The 23430-nt window shown below is 47.4% G+C and overlaps 2 protein-coding genes across 3 annotated transcripts; one reads left to right on the top strand and one right to left on the bottom strand.

Moving 5' to 3' along the window:
- The first annotated feature begins 4810 nt into the window (after positions 1-4810).
- On the top strand, positions 4811-6742 carry lft1 (lefty1). The gene is made up of 4 exons (XM_030110520.1): positions 4811-5075; positions 5297-5534; positions 5653-5895; positions 6424-6742. Exons 1-4 carry the CDS (start codon positions 4811-4813, stop codon positions 6740-6742), a joined length of 1065 nt encoding a protein of 354 aa, XP_029966380.1.
- Positions 6743-12120: 5378 nt separating this feature from the next.
- Positions 12121-19685, bottom strand: hnrnpub (heterogeneous nuclear ribonucleoprotein Ub). 2 transcript variants are annotated; one of them, XM_030109829.1, is made up of 14 exons: positions 19098-19685; positions 17265-17379; positions 15341-15417; positions 15112-15251; positions 14911-15010; positions 14439-14551; positions 14036-14299; positions 13829-13948; positions 13611-13739; positions 13361-13529; positions 12971-13285; positions 12605-12888; positions 12373-12510; positions 12121-12281 (listed from the first exon to the last, which is right to left on the bottom strand). In XM_030109829.1, exons 1-14 carry the CDS (start codon positions 19534-19536, stop codon positions 12231-12233), a joined length of 2454 nt encoding a protein of 817 aa, XP_029965689.1. In that variant the 5' UTR covers positions 19537-19685; the 3' UTR covers positions 12121-12230. The 2 variants fall into 2 exon arrangements, with proteins under 2 accessions (XP_029965689.1, XP_029965688.1); XM_030109828.1 differs by having other exon boundaries at positions 19071-19684.
- Positions 19686-23430: the final 3745 nt, after the last annotated feature.

The following is a 23430-nucleotide window of genomic DNA, read 5'->3' as shown; positions in this document are numbered from 1 at the left end:
CATCGATGACTTTCATTCATTGATCCTCCCACATGGTCATCAAAGTCTCCCGGTGTTAGTTAACTCGGTGCTGGTCCATTTGGCGGGTAACGTCAGAACCGCGCGTTTCCCGCGCCGGAACCGCGGGAAACGCGCGGTTCTGGCGCAGACTGCTCGATGCTGATTGTGGACGAGCTGCATCAAACATGAAGCACAATGTGCAGACAGAGACAGGCAGAAGAGCAGAGCAGCCATTAAAGTGCAAAGTAGAGCTCCATTCAGCCCAAATATTTGATGTTGAGATAAGGCTGGAGAGCAGGACAGGAAGTGGCCCACAGCAGCCGCCATGTGCATAATGAGGCAGTCTGACCACCAACAGAAACTCAATATTGACTTGCTGGAGGCTATGCTACCAGATCCTGCAAAGCACAGGGGGAAGAGACCTGGCGGGGGTCTGAAAGAGAGAAGACCCTGTTCCCCAAATGGAAGGCAATGACCTATAAACTGAACCGCTTTTGAATGCAAATGGCTTGATGTTAATTAACACCTGAGTTGTTGATTGTAGAGGGACGATGGCCTTTGATTGAAAAGAAATCTCACCTCGGACCATCAGATGAGGCTTTGAACTGGCCTCGGGGGCTCTGGCTGGTATGGGAAGGAGGGAAGACTGGGAAACCACACACACAATGGAGCTTCTTAATTTATCCGAATTAGTGCTGGTAATGTGAGGGAGAAAGGGAGCGAGGGGGAGCTCCTGCTCCGATCTTTGACTGGACTGGACAATAGATGCTCCTGGAATTTGCATGTCTGCACCAGAGGACTTGATAGACCAGTTTGGGTCCTGCGGGGAGATGAATCTGATCAGACTCGGCCTTTACTCCACAATCCAGTTACAGATTGCCATGCATAAGTTTACCATTGACTGAAAAATGGAAAATGCTCAAATGTGAAATAGATGAGCTGTTGTTGCAAAACACACACACACAAAAGAGAACCAATTTCCAATTAATTAACCTGGTTAAGGGTTAAATATAAAATTAAAAAAAATTAAAAAAAATCAGGAAATGCATTATTTCCCAAGTAAAGCTTGTCTGAAACGTGATGAATGAGACAGAATCTCACAGACATGTTAACAGAACGGTCAACCAGATGTGCCAATGAGAACACTCTTCACCAGTGGTTTAAAATGAGTCTGCAGGCTTCAAATAGCTTTTTACCTGAAGACTTTCCACTCAATCAATCAAATCAATCAAATTTTATTTCTAAAGCGCCTTCCAACTGCCAAACGGAGCACAAGGCGCTTAACAGAGTAAAACAAAATAAATAAGTAAAAACACTTTAAGACACAAAGTACTAAAAGGGGCTAAACATCAAACGCTAAATGAAAAAGGTGCGTTTTCAGATGACATTTAAAAACATTAAGTGCAGTGATAGACTTTAAATCCAGAGGAAGAGAGTTCCAGAGCTTCGGGCCAAGAACAGCTGGAGCAGTGTTGAGGTCGGCTAACTGGGTTTGAATTATCATAACTAACTTAGACCTAATTATGACCAGACTCTGGTTCCTGTAACTGACTCAGACTGTAGTTATTTTAAGTGAGCCAGACTCTAGGATGAAACTAGACTTTTATCATGTTAATCAAACCAAACTGTGTTCGTTAAAATGATCTCAGAGCATGGTTACTTTAGCCCAACCCAGACAGTAGCTCGTACCATGAGGGGAAACTACCAGCCACTCATGCTGTTCACGGCTCCTCGCTGAGGACTGACGGCTGCACTGAGCACGTGCAGAGAGGATCAGGGAACTGAGTCTAAGGTTTCAGGGGCTTTCTGTGGTCAGACTCTCTCCACTACACACTTTCTCAGCTGATCAAGGGCTTAATTTGTGAAGAGTGTCACCGTTAATTAACCTTCAGCGAGGATGAACAATGAGTCTCAGGACTGAGTGGACACCTCCGCCTCTTGTCCAAAGCAAATTCAATTCCCTCATTTGATTAAACGATGAGGCGACTGGGAGAGACGAGCCTTGAGAATACTTCTGTTCCCACTAGAAAACAGGCATTTGTGGGATGAGTGTGTGGCCTGTGCACAGGGAAGATGGCTGCCAGCTCTGTGGGCAGATGAAGAGAGGATGAAGATCCTGAGGAGGAGGAGGAGGAGGAGGAGGAGGAGGAGGAGGAGGCTGTATGTTCAGACTTCTACAACCAACTTTAGTTTCTAAACAACTTCCCCTTGTCTTGCATCCTCAGAACTCTAAACATACTCAAACATTCCAAGTTTTTCATGCAAGATGCTTCATTTCTTCGTGTGAATTGAAGCATCTTGATTCAGTATGTTTGTGATGTTTTACACAAAACTACATCCATTCATACTTTTCAGTGCATTTATTGGTCAAAGTGATATTTTTTCCAGTGCTCTGGTGTTTTTCTGCTTAAACAATCAAATCTTTTGTCTTTCAGACCTGCAGCCAGCTGAGAGGAAGGTCTCACAGCAATGTGAAGTGGCAGACAACATGTCCTTTTTCAGTTTTTAGTTTTCAGCACAAAAACTAAAGAAAGTAAACTGATGGATCGCTGCTGTGAAAAGTGTTGATTTTAGCTGAAGTGACTGAACTCCCATTAACTCTGCAATGAAACAAATCTGGAAAACACATGAAACATAGTTTATTCCAACCAGGAAGAACCTCAGAGGCAGAGAAACTGGGTCACAGCCTGAGCATTGCTGAGTTAAAGGTGTTTAGCAGTATCTAACCCTCGCCCTGGCGTCTCCGTACCGCAGGTGGACGGCAGCAGTTTGTATTAATTTGCTGTGGCTGGCTGCGGAGCGAGGGTCTGGCAGTCATCTGTCATTTGCTCTTCCTGTGTGCCCCTTCAGTCTGTCTGACATCTCAAAGCAAACACGGCCCAATACACAACCCCGGGCCGGGCCCTGCAGCGCAGCCAGCGAGAGCTCCCCACTTCTAATGTTTGTGTGACAAAAAAGGCAAGGCAAATCCTCACAATGGAATCAGATAATCACCAACCTGTGAAGAGCCTGCCCCAATCCACATCCGGGCCGGCCCCCCCCCCCCGGCTCGGGGCCCCCGGATTAACTGTCTGTTTGACTAATAATTTTAATCTTCTGGAGTGGGCCCAGAATGGGTGACAGAGTTTCGAATAAACATCTAATCCTCTCGTCCCTCCTCCTCCTCCTGGCTTGAAACCTTCGCTCGACGACCCCCCAAACTCCCCCCCCTCCGCCCCTCCGCCTCCCCCCCACTGGGCCTGTTTGTTACACACTTGTACCAAAGTGGACAAAACTTGGCTTTTTTTTTCAGCCACTCAGACAGACATGAGGGCAGTGAGTGACAGACTGCTGCCACAGCTGCAGGCCTGACATCGCCAAGTGGAATGCACACGTCCCAGTGTGTGTGTGTGAGTGTGTGTGAGGGTGCACCGGTGAAGAGGGCACTGGAGGTTCACGGGCCGGAGAGGAGCTGTCTGTCTGGGACACATGTGTAGCGGTGCAGGACACACAGTTGGAGGAGAGCCTCGCTCAAAGAGGAGACAGTCAGTCTGTTCGACGCTGTCTGTCTTCATAAATCACACCAGGCTCAGCTTCGGCCGAGACGCCGGCAGAAAGCAGATATTTACATTTATTTGACCACTTTTGACTTTAAACAAGACTTTGACTTGAGCAGCCTTGACGTTTAATCCACAGGGTTTGGGATACAGTCATAAAATAATTAACTAAAAGTCAAACTTGACTTGAAATTTTACGTCAGTCTGATAGAAAACTGACCATTTTCCACAATAAACATTTTGTTTATCTTAATATATTCAGGGTAACTTTCACATAACATCAACATATCTTCCATATCTCTCTTTAAGCAGTCTGCACATATATATAGTTAGGTCAATTCAACCTGAAAGTCATCAATGAAGTGAAAGAGTTTATTTCTACATTGTAGAAAATGAAGCTTAAAACCATAAATAAAACTTCAATTTAACTTAAATAAAATCAAAACAAAGTTAGATTATATCTTTTAAATAGTTTGTTCACATATTTGAGCAACTTAACTTCAATACAAAAAGGTAAACTTACTCATTTGGATACTTTGGGACTGACACTAGTTAATCTGACCATGTAATCTGATTAATTATCATTATACCAAATCAACAGGTTGTTGTAGTACCGACAGGACATTTGGAGATCTACAGACATAATTCCTCTACATGGAATTGCATCATTTCCGTGCGTAAATGTGACGCCATGCGCTAAAAGTTGATTTTACGCACCAAATTCTCAACATCAACACTGAAGTTGGTTAAAAGGAGTCAGGGATTCTGTGAACGTTTTCAAGCACACACAACATTAAGAGCAAACTGACTTAAAAAATGATCTTATGGAGAAAGAAAAGTTTTTTTTCTTCAGTAATTTCCAGAAAATGTTCGTTCCTCTCCACCAGGCTCTAATACACTATGGATTCAGCCCATCGGAGCAGATTTCTCCCCGCAGAATCCTCATTCTGGCAGCAAATGCTGCAACACACAAACTTCAAAAACACGTCTTTAGAGAAGTTAGGGTGAAATTACACCTCCACAATGCCAACGCCGCTCGGGTCTAATTGTTGCTGTTTGAAGTATGGCCACTTAGATATCCTGTTCGGGATGGGGCTGCATTGTCGCACCTTTGTTCTGATAAGGGTCCCTGCCCCCATCGACAAAGTGCGAACGGCTGGGAGGGACGCAACAATATAAGGGGGGGCCCAGATGAGAGAGGCTGTGCATCTCCGCGTGTCTCTGTGCTGCTGCGCTGCTGCTGTCTGTCTGTCACTACACTCCAGCTCTCCCTCATGGATTTCCTCCGCGCCTGCATCCTGTGCGCCGCTCTCTGTGGATTCGCCGGGGCTTCTGCCTATCGGGACGTGAAGGAAGCGCTTCTGCAAAAGCTCGGCCTGGATGAGCTTCCCAAGATCCAGAAAAGGGATTTGGAGAGCCTGGTGGTTCCGGCGCACATCCAAAACAAGTACTTGTCCATGCTGAAGACGCATCACAGCAGGAAACGGAGATCTCTGCCCAGCCTGGCGGGCATCCTGAGGGGAATTCCTGGCAACGCAGGTAAGCTTCCCATCCTAAACCTTTCTTGAAAAAAACACAAAAGTGACAATACACATGGGATCGTATCGCTTGGAGCAAATGTGAGCTCGGATAAAGAGTCATTTCCGTGCGTAATGGTCACGCCATGATTTTTACGCACCGAATTCTTTGACGCGGAAATCAAATCTGATCGAGTTGAAAGACACACACGAGTAAAGTGCTCTAAATGCCCGTTCCTTCAGATATCCCCGGGGAGTATGTGTACTCAGACACCACCCGGCTGCGCGTCGTGTTCGACATGGACGAGAGGATCCCGAACAACAGCGAGGTGACCATGGCGGAGCTGAAGCTCTTCCAGCAGGCGTCCCAGAGCAAGCGCTTCGCCTCGGAGAGGAGGAACCACCGGCCGGTCAACAACGCCAGGGTCAGCATCTACTGGCTGGACGAGGCCTCCAACAGGACCTCTCTGGTGGACTCGCGGTAAGGACCCGCGTCTGGAGACAAATTGAATTCCGCCTGATCAAAGCGGATTATGCGGACGCGCTCAGTGGTGGCCGAAGAAGAAAATCCCATTTCAATTAATCATCTCGTTTCACAGGTTGGTCCCGATTCGCGAGACCGGCTGGAAGAGCTTTGATGTGACCCAGGCGGTGCACTATTGGTCCAAGACGCGGAGGAGCACTCCTATGCACCTGGAGGTGTGGATCGAGGGCGAGAGACCCGGCAGCTACGCGGCAGAGATGGCCAAGAGTGTCCGCTTTACCACCCAGGAGCAGGCGAGCAACGACACCTCCGGGACGCCCGAGCTCGTCCTCTACACACTCGACCTGGAGGAGTACGGGTAAGGGCGCCAGCGTTTGATATACAGGATATTGTATCCGTGTGACAATTAGGGACGGAGTGCGTGAGGAGAGCCACAGGGACGCCACTTCACTCCTTTACGCACGATGGAGAAATGTGGCACCCTTTTTTTTTGTTTTGATATGATCAGATTTTACCTGGCAGAGTTGATTATTTAATCATCAATCAATTAAAACCAGACTGATGTATGAAAAGATTAGATGTGTTCAGTTTGTTTTTTTACAGTAATTTTTGTCTTTCACTTTTTTGAAATACTAAAATAAAAGATAAAGACTATGATTAGGAAAAAGTAAGACCTGCAAGGTGCTTCTTGACCTTTTGAAGATCTAACTTGTTATTCCCATATTTTGAATTATGTCAGTAAAATCATCTCTTTTCTGAATGTTCCAACTATTATTTTCTAAAATGAAAACAGATTTATTTCATGGATTTGTATTTATAAGTGGAAATCAGAATAAAAGTAACTTTTTAGAAGACTTGAAGCTGAACTCCTCGTCTCCCTCCTCAGCTCTCGCGGCGACTGCGACTGGAACAAAGACGCCTGCTGCAGGGAGGAGCACTTCGTGGACTTCCGCTCGCTCAGCTGGACGCAGTACTGGGTCATCGAGCCGCCGGGCTACCAGGCCTACCGGTGCACCGGGGCCTGCAAGCAGCCGCGGCACGACTTCGGCTACGGCGAGCGGCGCTGCACGGTGTCGGAGAGCGCGCCGCTGCCCATCATGTACCTGGTGAAGAAGGGCGACCACACGGAGATCGAGGTGGCCGAGTTCCCCAACATGATCGTGGAGAAGTGCGCCTGCACGCTGGACAACGTCTCCCTGGCGTGAAGCCGCGGCGATCCTGGAAACACACACAGCCGGCGTGTTTCCGGGATTCAAACAGTACTTTCTATTTAAATGGACATTTCTGAGGTTCCCCACACACGAGCACTTCTGTAAATATTGTACATTCTGATATTTTTTTTTAATTAAAATGTGCTGCAGTCACTCACTGCGTGCTTGAGGTGCTGTAAATGTTAACGACTTGAATGCCTGATCGGTAAATAAAATATTTACTTTCACTTAGCGCTCCCGCTCTCCTCCCTCCTCTCCCCTGGCCCGCCTCCATTCACATGCACGATCACATTCACATGCGGCTTTTGTCTTTCGCCTCGCCGTTGACGCTGGCGGGAAGCCGCGAGGAACAGCAAATTATTTGCCCAGCGGCTTATGAAGGCCTGCCGGCGGCGGCGGCGCGGCGTTTGCGGAAGGCCGCAGCTACGAGGCCGCATACAGAGCAGCGCGGGGTCGACCCGCTCTAAGCCGGTTAGCGCGGGCGTTTACGCCGGGCAGCCCCGGACGTGGCGTTTGCTGTCTGCGTGGGGGGTCCTGTCGAGGCCCGAGGCCGGCGGCTGTGTGTCTGTCTGGGAGGGGGGGGGGGCAATCCTCATCGCTGGACTCCAGCAGTGAGCGGCGAGAAACCATCAAAACCCCACGATACAGCGAAAAGGTCAAAAGGTCAACCTTCGACCTTTAGCGTCTCTCTCCTGGTCTTGATGTAATGTGAGGACTGAAGAGACTCAAGCGTCCGTTTACACGCCAACGCCGCTCGAAGCCACTGAGAAGGCGATATTTGAAAAGCGCTCCGGCTCCGTCGCCATAGAAACGGAGGAAAATCTGTGTTAATCTCAATATTTGTTCAGATCTTAGCATTCGCTGGAGCTCCGTTAAACCCGGCGGCGCTTCCTGCTCCGTTTAGGGGTCTGACGTCAGCCCCAGCCCGTGATGATGCCTCCGCCGTGCTCCGCCGTCAGGACGGTGCCTCCATGTTGGCGAGCCGTCCCGGCGCCACACTGCGGGTTGAGCTCGGTTTGGACAGAAGCACTGAAGACTACAGAACCTCTCCCGGCTCTAAAACCGACCCCAGAGGCTGTAAAGCTCAGACCAGTCCTGTTGCGTCAGTCTGAAAGTTCACCTGTTTGTGTTTTATTGATTATATGAAATAATGCATTTCTTTATCTGGTTCTAGAATTCACATTCAGTTTTTTTTTTCTTTTTTTTGTGTAATATTCTCTACACATTACAAAGCAGCTGGTCTTCATTTAATTCTCCCATTAGTTTTTATGTCTCTTTTCTTTTTTATAGTTCGCACAACATTAATGTGGGGCTGAGGAAGAAATGGATGTTTCAGTTTTATATGTTTATGAAAAACTTTACAGATCGGTCTGGTATCTGGTTATAAAGTTAACAAGCAGCACATCTATACCAGGATAATTACAAACAATTATTCGAGATGTTTAGAAATGAATTAGCAACATGGGCTGTGCTGCTGTTATCACTCTTGGGTAGAGTACACTGCGCTCCAAATTATTATGCAAATGATATTTTTTGTCTGATTTTCCAAAATAGTTGATGAAAATATCAATCAGCATAAATTTTCGAGTCATTAACTGTCAAAATTTAATCCAAATGTTACCGAACAAACCTCCCAATGAAAACAGTATTTTTTCAAAAATAAAAAACTGAAAATGCACTGTTCCAAATGCACAACAGAGTTTCAAGACATTTTCTGGTTTGTAAATTTACATCAGTTGGAGGTCATATTTACTGAAATCAAAAGCTATTTCAATCAAAAACATAGCGGGTCAAGTTATTTTAATATAGGACCCCTTATTTGATAGCAGCTTCACGATTCTTGCGTCCACTGAACTTGTGAGTTTATGGAGTTTCTGCTTGAATTTCTTTGCAGGATGTCAGAGCAGCGTCCCAGAGCTGCTGTCTGGATGTGAACTGTCTCCCGCCCTCATAGACGTTTTGCTTGAGGATGCTCCAGAGATTGTCAGTAGGACTGAGGTCAGGGGAGGACGGGGGCCACGCCATGAGTTTCCCTCCTCTAACGCCCGTAGCAGCCGATGAAGCAGAGGTGTTCCTCGCAGCATGAGATGGTCCATTGTCGTGCATGAAGATGATTTTGTTTCGGAAAGCACGGTTCTTCTTTTTGTACCATGGAAGAAAGCGGTCAGTCAGAAACTCAGCGTACTCTGCAGAAGTCATTTCAGCAGCTGCTCTCTCAATCGGATGTATTTGTCTGGCAGAAACCTTCCTCATTTAGCCTTTATCTGCACGAACCCGTGTGCGCTCTGAATCAGCCACAAGTCTCTCAATAGTCCGATGGTCGCGCTTAAGTTTTTGTGAAATATCGAAGGTTTTCATACCTTGTCCAAGGCTTTCAACTATTCCAGGCTTTTCAGCGGCAGTGAGATCCTCTTTCTTTCCCTTATTGCTTGAAAACGGTGGTCTGCTTAGGTTTTCCTTTAACTGGGCTAACCTGGCCAACTAATCATCACAGGCGTATGAGATTGATTTCAGTGATCCAAAGAGCCCCGAGACACAATACCACCCATGAGTTTAACTGAAAAACACAAAATTTAATCTTTATGACACTTACATGCAATTTGCATAATAATTTGGAACGTAGTGCAGAGGCTGTGAAAACGAACCCAATTCAGACTCTTGTTTCAGCCTTCAACATGTCAGACAAGCTTATTTCTAGATTTACTTAGCGAAATAAGAGACCAAGAGAGAGACTTAGTACACTCTTGAGTCCTCTCAGCCTCCTCAATATAAAATGCTATTTGTGGGCAGCAGAGGAAGATCTGGAGTCAGGACGTCAAACCCAGATCGGACCTGAAGGTCCTCAACAAACCACAGCATCCAGTCGCTCATTCGTCAAGCTTCTTCGACTTTAATCCAGACAGAAAACAAAACAATCCCCACATTTCAAACACAAAATTAAAAACCGTCCGATAGAAAAGACAAAAAAAGAAAAAAAAAAAAAAAAAAAAGAAAAAAAAATCTCCAAAACTCTCGAAAGATTTCGCAACTGTTGGTTTAATAATAAAAGACCTGATATACAACCTGCAACACAAAGCCATAAAAATATAGTGTCTGTTGTATTGTCAGCTCCAAAGCTCTGCATTCTGCTTCATGTATGTCTCCAGTACATTAACAATAATAATAATAATAATAATAACCTCTCCGGACATTTAAATAGGATCACACAGCAGTACGCGGGCAAACTAATACGTCCTTAATCACAACACATCGATTACTCGGTCAAAGAACTTTGGGGGGGGGGGGGACATTCGTGCACGGTTCAGGCGGTGGCGTCCGCAGCAGGTATGTATGTACACAGGTTCATCGCTCGCAGGAGAACGGAGGACGGCTGCCGCTCGCCGGCGGGGGCTTATTGCCGGGGCCACACAGACAGACGCCCGCTCTTCACACTGGGGGGGGTCGGGGTGGGGGTGAAGGTGGGGGTGTGGAGGCGATGGAGCGATGCTGTGTAGCCCTTTGTTAATGTCTGCTGGTGAAGATGAGCCACCCGCCTTCCGTTTGTGCTGAACCGTCAAGATTAAATCAACACGGGTGTAGAAAAGGTTTTCTCTCAGAAGCTTCTCGCACTAAAGGAACCGTTTAGGGGAAGAAAAAAAAAAAACTAATTTAGGGAAGGTTTAGAAAATGAAGCCGAGTCAGCGCAGTAATCTGAGCGTTCTGGAAAAGTAAAAAACTAGATGGCGAGGACAGAGGCCAGCCGGTAGCGTGTGGTAGCGCGAAGTGAGGGTTTGGAAGAAGGAGCCGTGCTCGTTTGGTGAAGCAAATAACGGAAGAGCTTCCTCAGAACCTTCGAGAATAACGTACAGGGAAGATTACCCAGCGGCTTTCCAAAGGCAAAGATAAAACACGATCCCAGCTCCGGCACGTCCAACGCCAACGGTCAGCAGAGACGAGACCGGGAAAACATCCAGCCTGCTCCCATCCTGCTGGGCGCTCTGCCTCTCCACCCCTCCCTGTCCGAACACGTCAAGGAAGACTAACGCCTGGCGAGGCTCGGCTCGCCGTCCAGCCGAGGTTCAGGAGCCGCTGCGCCAGACGCCATCAGATCGGTAGGAAGGTTCTACTGTCGTCTTGGTCTGAACACAGATCGCTAACATTTCTCAGGGCCTGGAGAACTCTCTTCAAACTGATGGATTCTAAACTTCACCTTGGTGAAATGCTTTGTTCCAAACATGACACTTCTTCTACACCACTTCTTTGGCGTTCTGTAACAAAGAGACCTACGAGTCGATGAGTTCTGCAAGTTCTATGATTTATTCGGTGAACAGGTCAGGCTGGTAGTGTGGTTCTTTAGCCTAAAGCTGCGAGCAAACGGAGCATTCTACTCATCTTTCTGCTAAATTGCTACAATACCGAGCGGAGCTCCACAGCTTTATTTACAGCAACCCAGGAGGTGAAGACTCGGAGTTTAGCGTCGGCCTGTGACTCCTCCAGGGTCTGAACAGGCTCATCCCGGTGGATCTTTGACCCGACGACCCCGTCTGACTGTGTGAGACGTGTTTTCCTTCCTGAGGGAACTGAATGGGACCCTTGCCAAGTAGTGACGGAAAAGTGACCTGAACAGAGGAGCAGATTGTGAAGGACGAGACGGAGATTGTTTTCCTGTCAGAACCTTAACTGGACACTTCATGTTTGATTGTATGTTTCGATCAAAGACGGGCCGTTACGAACACATGCTGCTGTTCAACTTTCTGCATGAATTCATGTCGTCTCAGGAGAAGAGCGGGAAACGTTAGCGTTGTGTGGAGACCCGCGGCCTGAAAATGGATTTGCCCAACCGATTGCTTGAAGTATGATGAGTATTATTAAAAGTCTGCAGAGGGATGCGCGCTGCCGGGGCCGCACAGGAACAAAAAGACAGGTTTACACTCGCTGTGGTATCTTTGCTGCGTTGCCAGAGACAAACCAACGTCCCGTCGACCGGCCTCGCCAATACGGTTTCTTACACTTTGAAAACTGAGCAAAGAAAACAAGAAAAACTATTTACAATTTGTCATATAAAAAAAGCCAAAGAAAAAAAAAAAACTAAACTCACGGCACAGACAAAACACAACCCTGAACAAAAAAAAGATTCTCTTAATATCTGCCAAACGGGGGGGGAAAGAAAAAAGATTCCTGGTTCCTCAAATAACAAACACTAGATTCTCTTAAAAGCATGGTTAAAAGTGGTGGAATATCAGGAAATGTACAACGGAAGCAAAACCAGAGGGATGAGACTGAGGCCACGCTGTGCATGCCTGTTGATGGAGAGCGCTCGGCGCCGCTCGCTCGCTCGCTCGCTCGGCTCTCCGGTGGAATGTTGTCGCTTCAGTCTCGTCAGTCGGCGGGAGTTAAAGAAAAAAAAAAAAAGAAGGGTGACAACGGCAGGAGGGCGATGGGAGATGTTCCGTGGCTAGCGGTGGATCTCAGAGTCGGCCACCAGTCCATTAGAACGAGCGTCTCAGTAATACCCGGGTTGGTACTGCTGGCTCCAGGGCTTCTGGTTCCAGAACTGTGGGGGTGAGACACAAGCGGGGTGAGACACCGTCACACAACAACAACAACAACAACAACACTACAGCCCAGCCGGGGGAAGCACCCACCCCTTGCTGCCAGCTCTGGTTGAAGGCCTGAGCCTTGTCCATGCCGTTCCTGTTGCCGAAGTTGCCGCTGTTCCTGTTGTTGCCGAAGTTGCCGTTCTTGTTGCCGAAGTTGCCGCGGCCGCCGCCTCTCTGCTGGAACTGTGGAGGCGGGAAAACACACACACACGTGAGGACAGGTCTTCCAGGAAGCGCTGTGGGCGTGCGTTTGTGTTCCCGGCGGCTCGTGTCTGACCTGGTTGGGATGTCCTCTGTTGCCGCCGCGGCTCATGTTGCCGCCGCCGCCGCCGCCGCCTCGGCTCATGTTGCCGCGGTTCATGGGGCCGCCCCTGTTCATGGGCATTCCTCTGGGGACCCCCATGTTGCCCCTCATGGGCCCCCCTCTGGGGGAGCCGCCCAGGCTGGGCATGGGGCCGCCGCCCCGGTTGAAGTTGCCGCGGTTGGGGAAGCCTCCCCTGAAGGCCGGCGGGGGCAGGAAGCCGCGGGGGGGCCGGCTGAAGCCGCCGCGGGGGCCCGGAGCTGCAGGGACGGAGCGTTCGGAATCACCTACATCGCTTAGGCTTTTACTTTGAAAAAAACAACGTGGCGGAATGACACTCACCCCAGCTGCTCTTGGCCCCAGCATGCACTCTGCCTCCCCGGAAGTTGCCTCTGTTCTGGAAGCCTCCGCGGACGCCGCCTCTCTGGCCGGGCCCGCCGCCGCGGCCGAACTGGTTCTTCCCGCCGCGGCCGCCCCCCCGCGGGCCGCCGCCCCGCTTGGGGGTGGTGCTGCCCTGGTTGGGCTTCTTCTCGGCGGGCAGGGCCGACTTGCTCTCCTCCTTGTACTGCTCCAGCAGCTTGGCGGCGTCGTCCTTCTGCAGCTCGGCGTAGATGACCTCGTCGAAGCTGTCGCCCACCTCCGGCAGCGAGTAGAAACCTGGCGAACAGGGAGACCGTCAGAGACGGACAGACGGAGGGAGCCCGAACCCCCCGAGCGGCGCTTCTCCCTCACCTTTCATTTTGAGCACGGCGTGTTCAGGCACTTCCTTGCCGTCGCTCTCCACCTTCTTCTGCACTCGCTCCTTGTAGTCGTCCTCCGAGGGGCAGACGATCACAGCTTTGCGCTGGAAGCCTGCGAAAAGGCACATCTTCCTCTTCTGGCCCGGGCCGGACAGGTTGGTCTGAACAGAGACACGGTTCCGAGTTAAAAACCTGAACTGAAGATTCATCTGAGACGTGACCGATAGGAAAAAGTCGCATACATGATCCAGGATGTAGTTCCTCTTCTTGCGAGCAGCGATCTCAATGAACTTTCCCAGGAAGAGCGGTGCACGCTGGGAAATGGCGGTCAGCTTGGTGATGTCCTTCGACTGACGCTTCAGGCTGTTGATCTACATCAAATGTATGACAGAAATATTTAGTGATGTCAAATGAGACGAGTGGAATTTCCAGTTTCCTGAGCGCAGCTCTCGGTACCGACCATCATCTTGTCGACGATGGTGTCGCTGCCCAGGATGTAGTACTTCCCGGGGTTCTCCTGCACGTGGTTCTTCACCCAGGTGGTCTTCCCCGAGCCCGGCAGGCCCACCACCACAATGATCTGCACAACACCAGACCGGCTTTAAATCTGCGTGCGAGGCAGAACTCCCACCTGAGGAACCAGCCCGGTTCTCGGGCTCGGACTCACCTCGCAGTCGGACTTGGTCTGCGGCCCTTTGAGGCCGCGGACTCGCTCGTCCACGGGGATCAGCTGCAGGAAGGTGTAGCCCTGCGGCTGGGGGAAGTACGGCGTCTCCATCTGGCCGAAGTTGAACTCCACGGCGCAGTTGTGGCAGATGACGTGGGGGAAGAGCGCCTGGTCGTTCAGGCTGCTCTTGCTGACCTGGAAGGCGACGGCGGGCTCGCCGCCGTTCTTGGAGAAGGAGAGCACCACCTCGTCTCCCTCGAAGTCCTGGCAGAACATCAACGACACCATGGGAGGAGAACAGTTAGAAAATTCAACAACTCCTATCAGTGGTGAGCAATTACGAACTACTTTCATTATGACGCTCAGGTCTGAATTCGGGCCAACGATGAGAAAAGAGCCTCACAATAAGGCAGCAGATGACGTCGTTCTCTTCATACGTCTCTCCAAAGTCTTCTGTCACGCAGTTGGTCGTCTTCTTTCCCTTCCCGGAGTAAGCGTAGGAGTGCTCCTCCTCTCCTGCACATTCAGAGAAATAAAAAAACAGTGCCGTTGTTGAGTGGCGTACAGACCACTAGAGGGAGCTCTGCACTCTTTCACACCATGCGGTTTGACCCAAACATGCAGCACAACTCAACTGCTCCACACTTGAAGCATATTCTTCTAACTTTGAACTATTTTCACATTAATATTCTTTACTCTTCATATAAAACATGTGATGGAACATCACATTCATTAATTGATGCTGCAACGTGTCTTTTGCTCCAACATTCAGTAGAAATGTCCAATCAGATGAAGATTAACAGTAGCTCAAATAACTCCAAAACAGTTTGTTTACATGACTTTTCTCTAAACATGGTGGCGTGGCGGGAACTGACCGAGCAGCAGTGCGTTGGTTGCCAGGGACCAGCCCACCTGGACGTCGTGGATCTCCATGTTTTTGCCTGAAATGTGCTTGACTGGAATCTTTTCTGTGATCTGCAGACAGATAAACCACACGCCAGGCTGAAGCTCCCACTCAGAACTATCGGCGTCGCTCACCGAGCCGCTAACGCAACTCGGCGGCTCTGTTCGTGTACCTTCATCTCGAAGCAGGCTTTGCCTTTGTTCACCCCGTAGGTGGCCTTTCCTCCAGACCACAGGTAAGCAAAACTCTCCATTGTGAGAGAAGAGGCGCTGTAACGGTCCCGTGACACTTTAAAGTGCAGGTCACAGTTGTCTGAGGAAAGAAAGGAAAAAAGAAGTTTTATTTTCAATGTAAACTGTTATGTCTGCGTACTTCTGTGGATCTCAGAAATCACAACTCACAGGTGTCCAGACAGACTTTTGTATCATCAAACTCTTCATCTTCCTCCTCCAACGGGGGCACTGGAGACTTAAAGGCCCTGAAAAGAAACGGCAACAAATCAGTCAGAGGATTCAGGCCTCAACGTGGCTGCAAACAGATGCTGAGGGCACGACTTGCTGAAAAACATCAGGGGGTGAAAGAAGTGGAGAGACAGACTAGGGGGGAAATAAAAATAAATAAAACCAGTGAGGTGGAAAAAAACCAGCCTGCAAACATTTGGCATTTGTAATTGAGGCCGTGGCAGACGGCACTTACCTCGTGACATCCAGCGAAATCTACAACATGGAAGATACAGAGACAGAAAACAGCTCCAACTTTAGCCTTGAGCATGCCGGGCTGTCCGCCGGCCTGAGAGCAGGTACAGCTCCCCTTTCACAGGACTGCGTCTGTGTCTCCAAGACTGCTGTGGGGGGGTCAGGCCCGGTAGCAGGGGGTCAGCTTATATTTAACTTAGCATGTGTGGGAGTCTAGAGGAGAAGGTCACGCCGGAGTTACGACACAGAACAAGCTGTCATCGTGTTGAGCTGCTCGAGAACTTAAGTGATTCTGTAGCGTGACTTAAGGAACTTTCACATGTTTCATTTGGCGATCCAGAGGAGGAATTATTCACTTGATTGTTCACCAGATTAGGAGCTCACGAGCCCATTTTTATGACTGACAAAATCAGCAACTCTTCAATTCCAAGAACATGTCTCTGTATTTGCCCCCGAATGACCTTGAGTGGTGTAGAATTAGCTGCTTGAGGGGAGACGTGAGGTGGCTGTCCAGAGCGCCGATTTCACAAAACGTAGATTCAAGCTCTACAAAAACATGTGGACCAAGATTTTCGTACTGAATTACATCTTTAAAAAGCACAAAAAAATGATTTTGGGGAAGGAGGAAAAAAACAAAACAAAACAAAAAACAGTAGCTCGATTGTGCTCCAGGAGTTTTGGCGCCCTGATCGTTAGTGAAAAGTCCCAGACGTCCCTCAAAAATGATAAAACCACAGGGGTGGCGGGGGAATCAGCCCGTTGATCCTTCCTTGGTGTCGACAGCGCGATGAAAACAAAACACTGACCAAGAAGTCTTTACATGTACACACACTCTCACAAACACCCACACACGCACACCATGCATGATGCCACCCTTGCAGAGTAGAGAAGGAGCCTTGCAAATGCACACATCCGCACTCTCACGCCGTGATAACACAGACACGCAACGTGAAACATGGGACAGAAATAGCATCTTGACATCATACAACCAGTGAAAAGAAAAAAAAAAAAAAGAAAAGAAAAGGGGAAAAAAATAATAACAAAAGTTAAAAAAATAAAAATACACCACTGCGAGGCAAAACGATGGGACGGCCAATAGCGAGCTCCTCCGTGGACGTTCCACACCCTCATGTGCTACACCCCCTCCTCCTCCCACGCCTCCTCGCTATCCTCTCCCCCCCACATCCACCCTCCTTCCATTCAAGAGTGCACATCTGCTACTTTTCGTCTGGGTTCCTTGAGCAGCCTCGATTCACCTCGAGGACACAACGGGCTCTCCAAAACAATAAGTGGCATGAGGAACATATGTGACAGTTCATAGAGACTTGATAGATGCACTTCTGCTACAGAATTGCAGTCCATTAGAGACACAGTGTGAGTGGGCACTGTAAAAAGGTTCAAGGTAAAATGGTAAGGCTCTTTCAAACGGCAGGGAAGACCCTCCAAACATGTGTGTGTGTGTGTGTGTGTGTGAAAGTCATGTTATTAGGAAATAGTATAATGATTAAAAATAAGAGGGTTCTCCTCTTGCTAGATATGTGCATTGGCGCTTAAAGCCAATACAGTCCAACAAAGCTATGGATGGCGTTTCAGGGATGCTGAAGGCCATTTTGCTCTGTCCCATCCTTACCAGCTGTATTTGTTCTCTTCAATAAATTCAAAGTAGCCCCTTCCATGTTCCTCCCGGCGTCTCTTAACACCCTTCTTATTCTTCTGATCAGCATTCGTGTCTTTGTCCGCATCTCCTTTGAAAATAGAACAAAGATATAGAATGAGGTGCTCCTTTTTGTGAGAGAGAGAGAGGTCGGACTGGCAGTGGGGGTCTGGCCCCACGAAGCCCGTTCATTAGTTACATTGTGTCGACCATAATCATCAATATTACTGTTACTGAGAGGCAACACCTCAATAGTTACACTTACAACAAATACAGTCATACTGCAGAAATGGAAACAGCTCTAAAGACCAGGTAGTAATTACAGTAGAAGCTGGCCCAAATGAACCTTGTGGACAGTGTCTGCTGGGGCTGGTGAAAACAAGTCTCTGAAAAGTAAAGTGTGATTAACCCCGAATTAAAGGGCTGACGATATACTGATGTTTGATCTGTTTACTGAAGGGAAAAGTGGGTCAAAGCAACATGCAGGGAGTCCTATCTAGCCCCTGACTAACCCTTTCCCACCTAGCTTACATTAACAGTAATCACTACGTTCCTAGCTCCATCCATCGGAATAACTCTAGTCAAACCAGGAACAGACTTAACCACGTGTTAGATCAACGCAGACTACGCCTTCCGTACAGCTGCAGGTTGGCTAAATTAGAGGTTCCTGACCTCAGATTGAGGTCACGCACCTGGGCTAAAATGTACAACAAATGTCGGTTTTATTAAGAAGTATCGCACGGTTCAATCTTAACTTCAGATAATTATAAATACACCACCATTTAACAAATAAAGAGTTGCTTAAACCAAAGGTGTCAAACATCTCAGTTCAGCCCAATTTCACCTTGAGTGTGTTGAATAGTGTCATAACAACATAAATTCAAACTTTCAAGTTTTTTTTTTTTTAAAGTGGTGCAGAGTGCATTTATTTTTAAAAATATCATTGTTTTCCCATAACCAAACAATTACTACCAGATGTGACGATTATCTCAATAAAAAAAAAGCTATTTTAATGACACCTTCTTGTGCAAGTTACAATGAGATGTGCAGAAAAGTCCTGTGACTGCTGAAGGTTTTCAATCTCATCCTGGTATCACGGCTAGCTTTGATGGCAGCACCAGTTATCTCAGCTTGAGTATCAGTGTTGTGTTCAAGAATCTAAAAAAATTATACTAATGATTTCTTTGAGATTTCTACCATATACTTATTGGTTTGGTGGGCCGGATTGGGAGCCTCTGAAGGACCGGCTTTCGCCCACGAATCTTATGTTTGACACCCCTGGTCTAAGCAGACAAATGCAATCGTCAGTCTGAATGAGAACCAAGTGAGGATTTCCTACTACGGGAAAATCAGGTAACAAGCACACCGGCAGAGTTAACCATTAACCGGGGAACCTCCGCATTAGCTAACCGGCTGCACCACAGACACAAAGGAAACGAGGCTAGCTGGGCGAGCTAACAGGCTAACACGAAACCGAAAGCTCGGCCCTAAACTTCACCTACACGCCTGGTGCTGGCAGCTAAAGACGTCCGACGGCTAGACTAGAAACGCACGAGCTGAGCTGGCTAATCAGAAACGGGGAGATTTTAGATTAAGCTAGGTGGAGCCCGGTGCTAGCTGCTGGAGTGAAGCTAACGCTGGCTAGCCTGCTAGTGAGGTCACTGTCTGGCTCTCCAACATGGACGCGGATTCAAAACTGTTCCCACCGAGCAAAAAAACACCCAGCCGCCACAGTCCATCCAAACCAGCCACATTCCTCCAGAAGCAGCCCGCTGCACTCACCCTCAGCAGCCTGGTCTCCGGGCTCACCGTCCTCTGCGTCAATTTTCTCCATGTCGTCCACATCTCCCTTCAGCATGGGGTCCATCTCGTCGTCCTCCTCCTCCTCCTCTTCTTCTCCCTCACCCATCTCCTCGTCAACGCCATTGCCGTCGCCCTCATTCTCCGGCTCCTCTTCCTCTTCCTCCTCGTTGGCCTCCATGCTCTCCTCCACCGGCTCGTCGCCCTCTTCTTCCTCGCCCATGCCCTCCTGGTCGCCCTCCTGGTCGCCGGCCTGGCCGAACCCTTCGTCCTCGCCGGCGTCCTGGTCCTGGTCGAGCGGGGAGCTCGGGACCAGGGCCTCCTCGTCCAGGGCGGCCTGCAGGCGGTCCATGAGCTCGGCCTTCAGCCCCTTGTCCGACAGATTCCGCTTCTTCAGCTCGTCCTTGAGCTCGTTTACTTTCAGCTTCTTCACGTTGATGGCGCTCATTGTGAGGTTCGGTGGCGAAATGTGTTTTAAAAACCCGACGATAAATAAATAATAAGACGCCCTTTGTCAGCGAACGTAGCTCAAAACTGCGCCAAATGGCTCCGGCTCGTGCGACCAATCACCGGCGAAGAGCTGAGCGGAGCCCGCGGTGTGGGGGAGGGAGACGGCAGCTGCCGTAAAGACCCGGAGAGAGTCGCAACGCGATCTGTCGCCCCCGTAATGCCGTAAAGACCCGAAGAGAGTCGCAACACCATCTGTCACTGCAACAATAGAATAGAATAGAATAGAATAGAATAGAATAGAATAGAATAGAATAGAATAGAATAGAATGATTTTGTTGCAGAATTGTTTGTAATATTTTTATCTCACAGATTTGTCACTGTCGCGCGGTGGTTAGCTCCCTCACCTCTCTGTGAGAGGGTTCTGTGTGGAGTTTGCATGTTCTCCCCGTGTGCCTTAGTTTCCACCCACAGTCCGGAAACAGGCATGTGAGCTTAGTCTGGGACCCTAAATTGCCCCGAGATTGAATGTGATTGTGTGTTTGCCTGTCTCTGTGTTTGTCCTGTGACGGACTGTGACCTGTCCAGGTGTACCTGCCCCCGATCATGGTTACCCTGTACAGGATAATGTCTTATAGAAAATGGCATAGTATGACAATGAATATCCCACATGGAAACACCTGAAGCAACATTCCCCTCCATAAATCTTAAAGAAAACATAATTAGGCCTCACAGTTTTTCCTTATTTGGCTCGAGTTTGCGTATTAAGTGAAATTTCAAAAATCAATATTGTGTAAAATGTGGGAACATCAGCCAAAATAAAAGCATAAATAAAATAAAATAAAACAAAAACCAAAAACAAATACACACTCTCACTGAGTGAAATATAAATGCACACAGTGTAGACAGAATGAATAAAGAAATTAAACCATTAATAGCTAAGGCAGATGGGAACCATACACACAGTCAGGGACACTCAGTAATACAGTCAGTCTGGAACAGCAGCTAACACCAATTCTTCAACATGTTTTAAATAAAAAGGCTCCATCTTTTGTTACATTTAGCAAGAGAACCTTTTAACGGGCACCTGATCCTCTCCATCTTACAGTAAAAAACGTCCTTGATCCATACAGAGTGTGAGGAAGGAACGGGAGACTACCACTTCAGTATAATGAGGCGTCTAGCCAGCAAGGTAACAAAAGCTCCAACGTCTGCCTAATATTTCGGTGCAGATATAAAGATTATTCTGGACGATTATGCAGAAAAACAGTGAGAAGTAGTGTTGGGATTTTCCCAAAACAAGTAACTCCTATAAAGATGGAACAATAAACTCATGTACATTTTATGATACATCAGTATGAACAGAGACATTTATCTTTTAACTTTGTGTCATTTTGCAGTTATGTGCATTCATAATACATGTCTGTTAGATGTGCAGCGTGAAGTCTGACATTTATCAGAGGCAGAAGAAGAAAATCTGAGCCAAACCAGCCTGGTAGTAATGAAACAGGACTTTGAAGTGTGTGGGCGTCAGCCTGAGCCGGGATCGACTCTCCCCTCAATCACCCTCCAGCCTCGGCCCTGTTCCTCCCCCTGACTCAGACGGAGTGTTGTCATAGTTCAGCTGCTTATTTTAAACTTCTGAACGCAGCGGCTCACCAGTGGGATCTGCGTCAAAGAGCTCACAGTTGGCTTGAGGGTGGAAGAGTGGAAACGAGGGTTTAGCACAAAGTATTTGAAAATATCAGAAGGTGATTCGAAATGTTTTCATAAAATAGTACAACTGCAAAAAATGTAATCTTGCAATTCTGAGGAAATGACTTTTTTTCTCTGAATTCTCAGGAATAAGCCAGAAATTATGACTTTAATGTCTAATTTTGCTGACCCAAACCAAAAGAGTCTGAATTTTCCGACTAAATTCTTAGATTTCAGACAAAATATTGATTTATGGCGTTCAGGTTTAGGACTCCCAAATAAATACTAAGTATTCTGGAAATTAAGTTAAAATTCTTTGTCCTTCATCAGATTAATGTCAGAATTCTGACTGGAGTTGCACAATTTAAATAATTTAATGTGGATCCAGTAAAAATGAGCATGGGAGCACATTTTGAAAGAAACTGTCCTGCATCAGATCAGTCAGCAAACATGTTCCTTCTTTCAAAATGGAACTTATGCATCAATTCACAATTGTTCAGTAATACATTATAGAGGGCAGAAAGTAAAATGGCATTACCAAATATGAAACACGGGTAAATGAAACTACTATAGACTGTGGAATTGGGTGAGACAGTTATCATTTATTCCACTTTATTCTATCGCTCTACACCCTAAAAAATGAATGGTAAAAAACAACCCAAATTGGTTTATTTTTTAACCCAACAGTTAATCAATATTGGACCAGCCCAACAGTAGTTACTTTTACCCAACAAAACGGGTTGGTCTTTTTAGCCCAACAGATGGGTTCATAGATTTAATCCAATCATTGGGTCAAATCAGTTTTAGTCTGGGGTTGATTGTACCATATGATTGGGTTGAATATTGTGCTCATTTTTAACCCAACTATTGCATCAAATTAATTTCAGCCCTGGGTCAATTTTACCATATATACTGGTTGAATGTGCCCAAATTCTGGGTCAAATTAACTACAATTCCGTGTTAATTCAACTACACACATAGGTTTAATCTTTCAAAAAATATTTAGTCATCCATTTTCTATGCTGCTTTTCCTTTTCAGGGCCGCAGGTGGCTGGAGTCGATCCCAGCTGCTGTGGGCGAGGGCAGGGCACACCCTGGACAGGTCGCCAGGGCTGACACATACAGACAAACAACCATGCTCAGTCACATTCACACCTGGAGGCAATTCAGGGTGACCAATTAACCTGACATGCATGCTTCTGATTTGTGGGAGGAAGGTGGGGTACCCAGAGGGAATCCACACACACACACGGGTAGAACATGCAAACTCCTGACAGAAAGGCCCCAAGCCCCGGCCAGTACTTGAACCCAAGACCATCTTGCTGTGAGGTAAGAGCGCTAACCACTGTGTCACCGTGTGGCCATGTTGATATATGGATAAATTAGTACAATATGCATATCTTGTAAACAGCTAATTTTCAAAGCCTTTTAAAATTCAATCTATACTTGGTCATGCAAACAATACAGTATGCAATGACGCACTTGTAAACAATGTTTAAAGTATTTATTTTGAATTTCTTTGGACCCGTTGACAACCCAACAGTGTTCAAAACAACCCATGTGCTGAGTTCAAAAATCTATGTTGGGTCTGATGGACTTTAACCCAACACATGAGTTGCAATAAATAACTCCAAACGCATCATAATAGCCCAAATTGGGTTACCGATTTCATAACCCAGCGATTGGGTTAGTAAAATAACCCAACATTTTTTAGTGTGTACAAAGACAGAAATTCAGATCACGATGTTTTATACCTCAAACTGTATCCACACATCATGGTACAAGCATAACTTATAAACCCCTTTCTGAAATGATTACCAGAATCCTGTCTTTTTCTCATGAAGATTAAAGACATAAGTGAGAAGGAAATCTTAGAATTATGACTTTATTTTTTTTACTCAGAATTCAAAGATTAAAGTCAAAATTCTGTTTAGAAAAAAGTCAAAAGTCTGGTGTTGGTTTCAGAAATTTAAGAAAAAGGTAATATTCCTCAGATTCATGACAGAATTTACACAGAGCTGCTCTTCCACGGTAGACTTGAAATGAGAGTAAAGGGTCCTGTTGCTCCGCACCGCCTCCCCGAGGAGGGAACATGGAATAAAGAAAGAAGCGTCCCATCGGGCTGAAGCGCTCTCAGTGCGCTCTGTGCGCTCTGCGCTCTTCCCCTTGTCCTCCGAGCCGCTGAACATCACTCCCACCT

The sequence above is a fragment of the Salarias fasciatus genome, chromosome 15 (genome assembly GCF_902148845.1).
Source record: "Salarias fasciatus chromosome 15, fSalaFa1.1, whole genome shotgun sequence".
In the NCBI taxonomy this organism is placed as follows: domain Eukaryota; kingdom Metazoa; phylum Chordata; class Actinopteri; order Blenniiformes; family Blenniidae; genus Salarias; species Salarias fasciatus.
The sequence above is the reverse complement of the archived record's forward strand: the minus strand, read 5'-3'. Positions and strand labels throughout refer to the sequence as shown.

Coding starts and splice junctions, on each gene's coding strand:
- hnrnpub (XM_030109828.1), bottom strand. CDS start 19,536: ATGAGCGCCATCAACGTGAAGAAGCTGAAAGTAAACGAGCTCAAGGAC. Junction 15,252..15,340: donor AAAAGTCTGTCTGGACACCT/GTGAGTTGTGAT, acceptor TTCTTTCCTCAG/ACAACTGTGACCTGCACTTT. Junction 14,300..14,438: donor ACGTCATCTGCTGCCTTATT/GTGAGGCTCTTT, acceptor ATGTTCTGCCAG/GACTTCGAGGGAGACGAGGT.
- lft1 (XM_030110520.1), top strand. CDS start 4,811: ATGGATTTCCTCCGCGCCTGCATCCTGTGCGCCGCTCTCTGTGGATTC. Junction 5,076..5,296: donor GGGAATTCCTGGCAACGCAG/GTAAGCTTCCCA, acceptor CCGTTCCTTCAG/ATATCCCCGGGGAGTATGTG. Junction 5,896..6,423: donor CTCGACCTGGAGGAGTACGG/GTAAGGGCGCCA, acceptor CTCCCTCCTCAG/CTCTCGCGGCGACTGCGACT.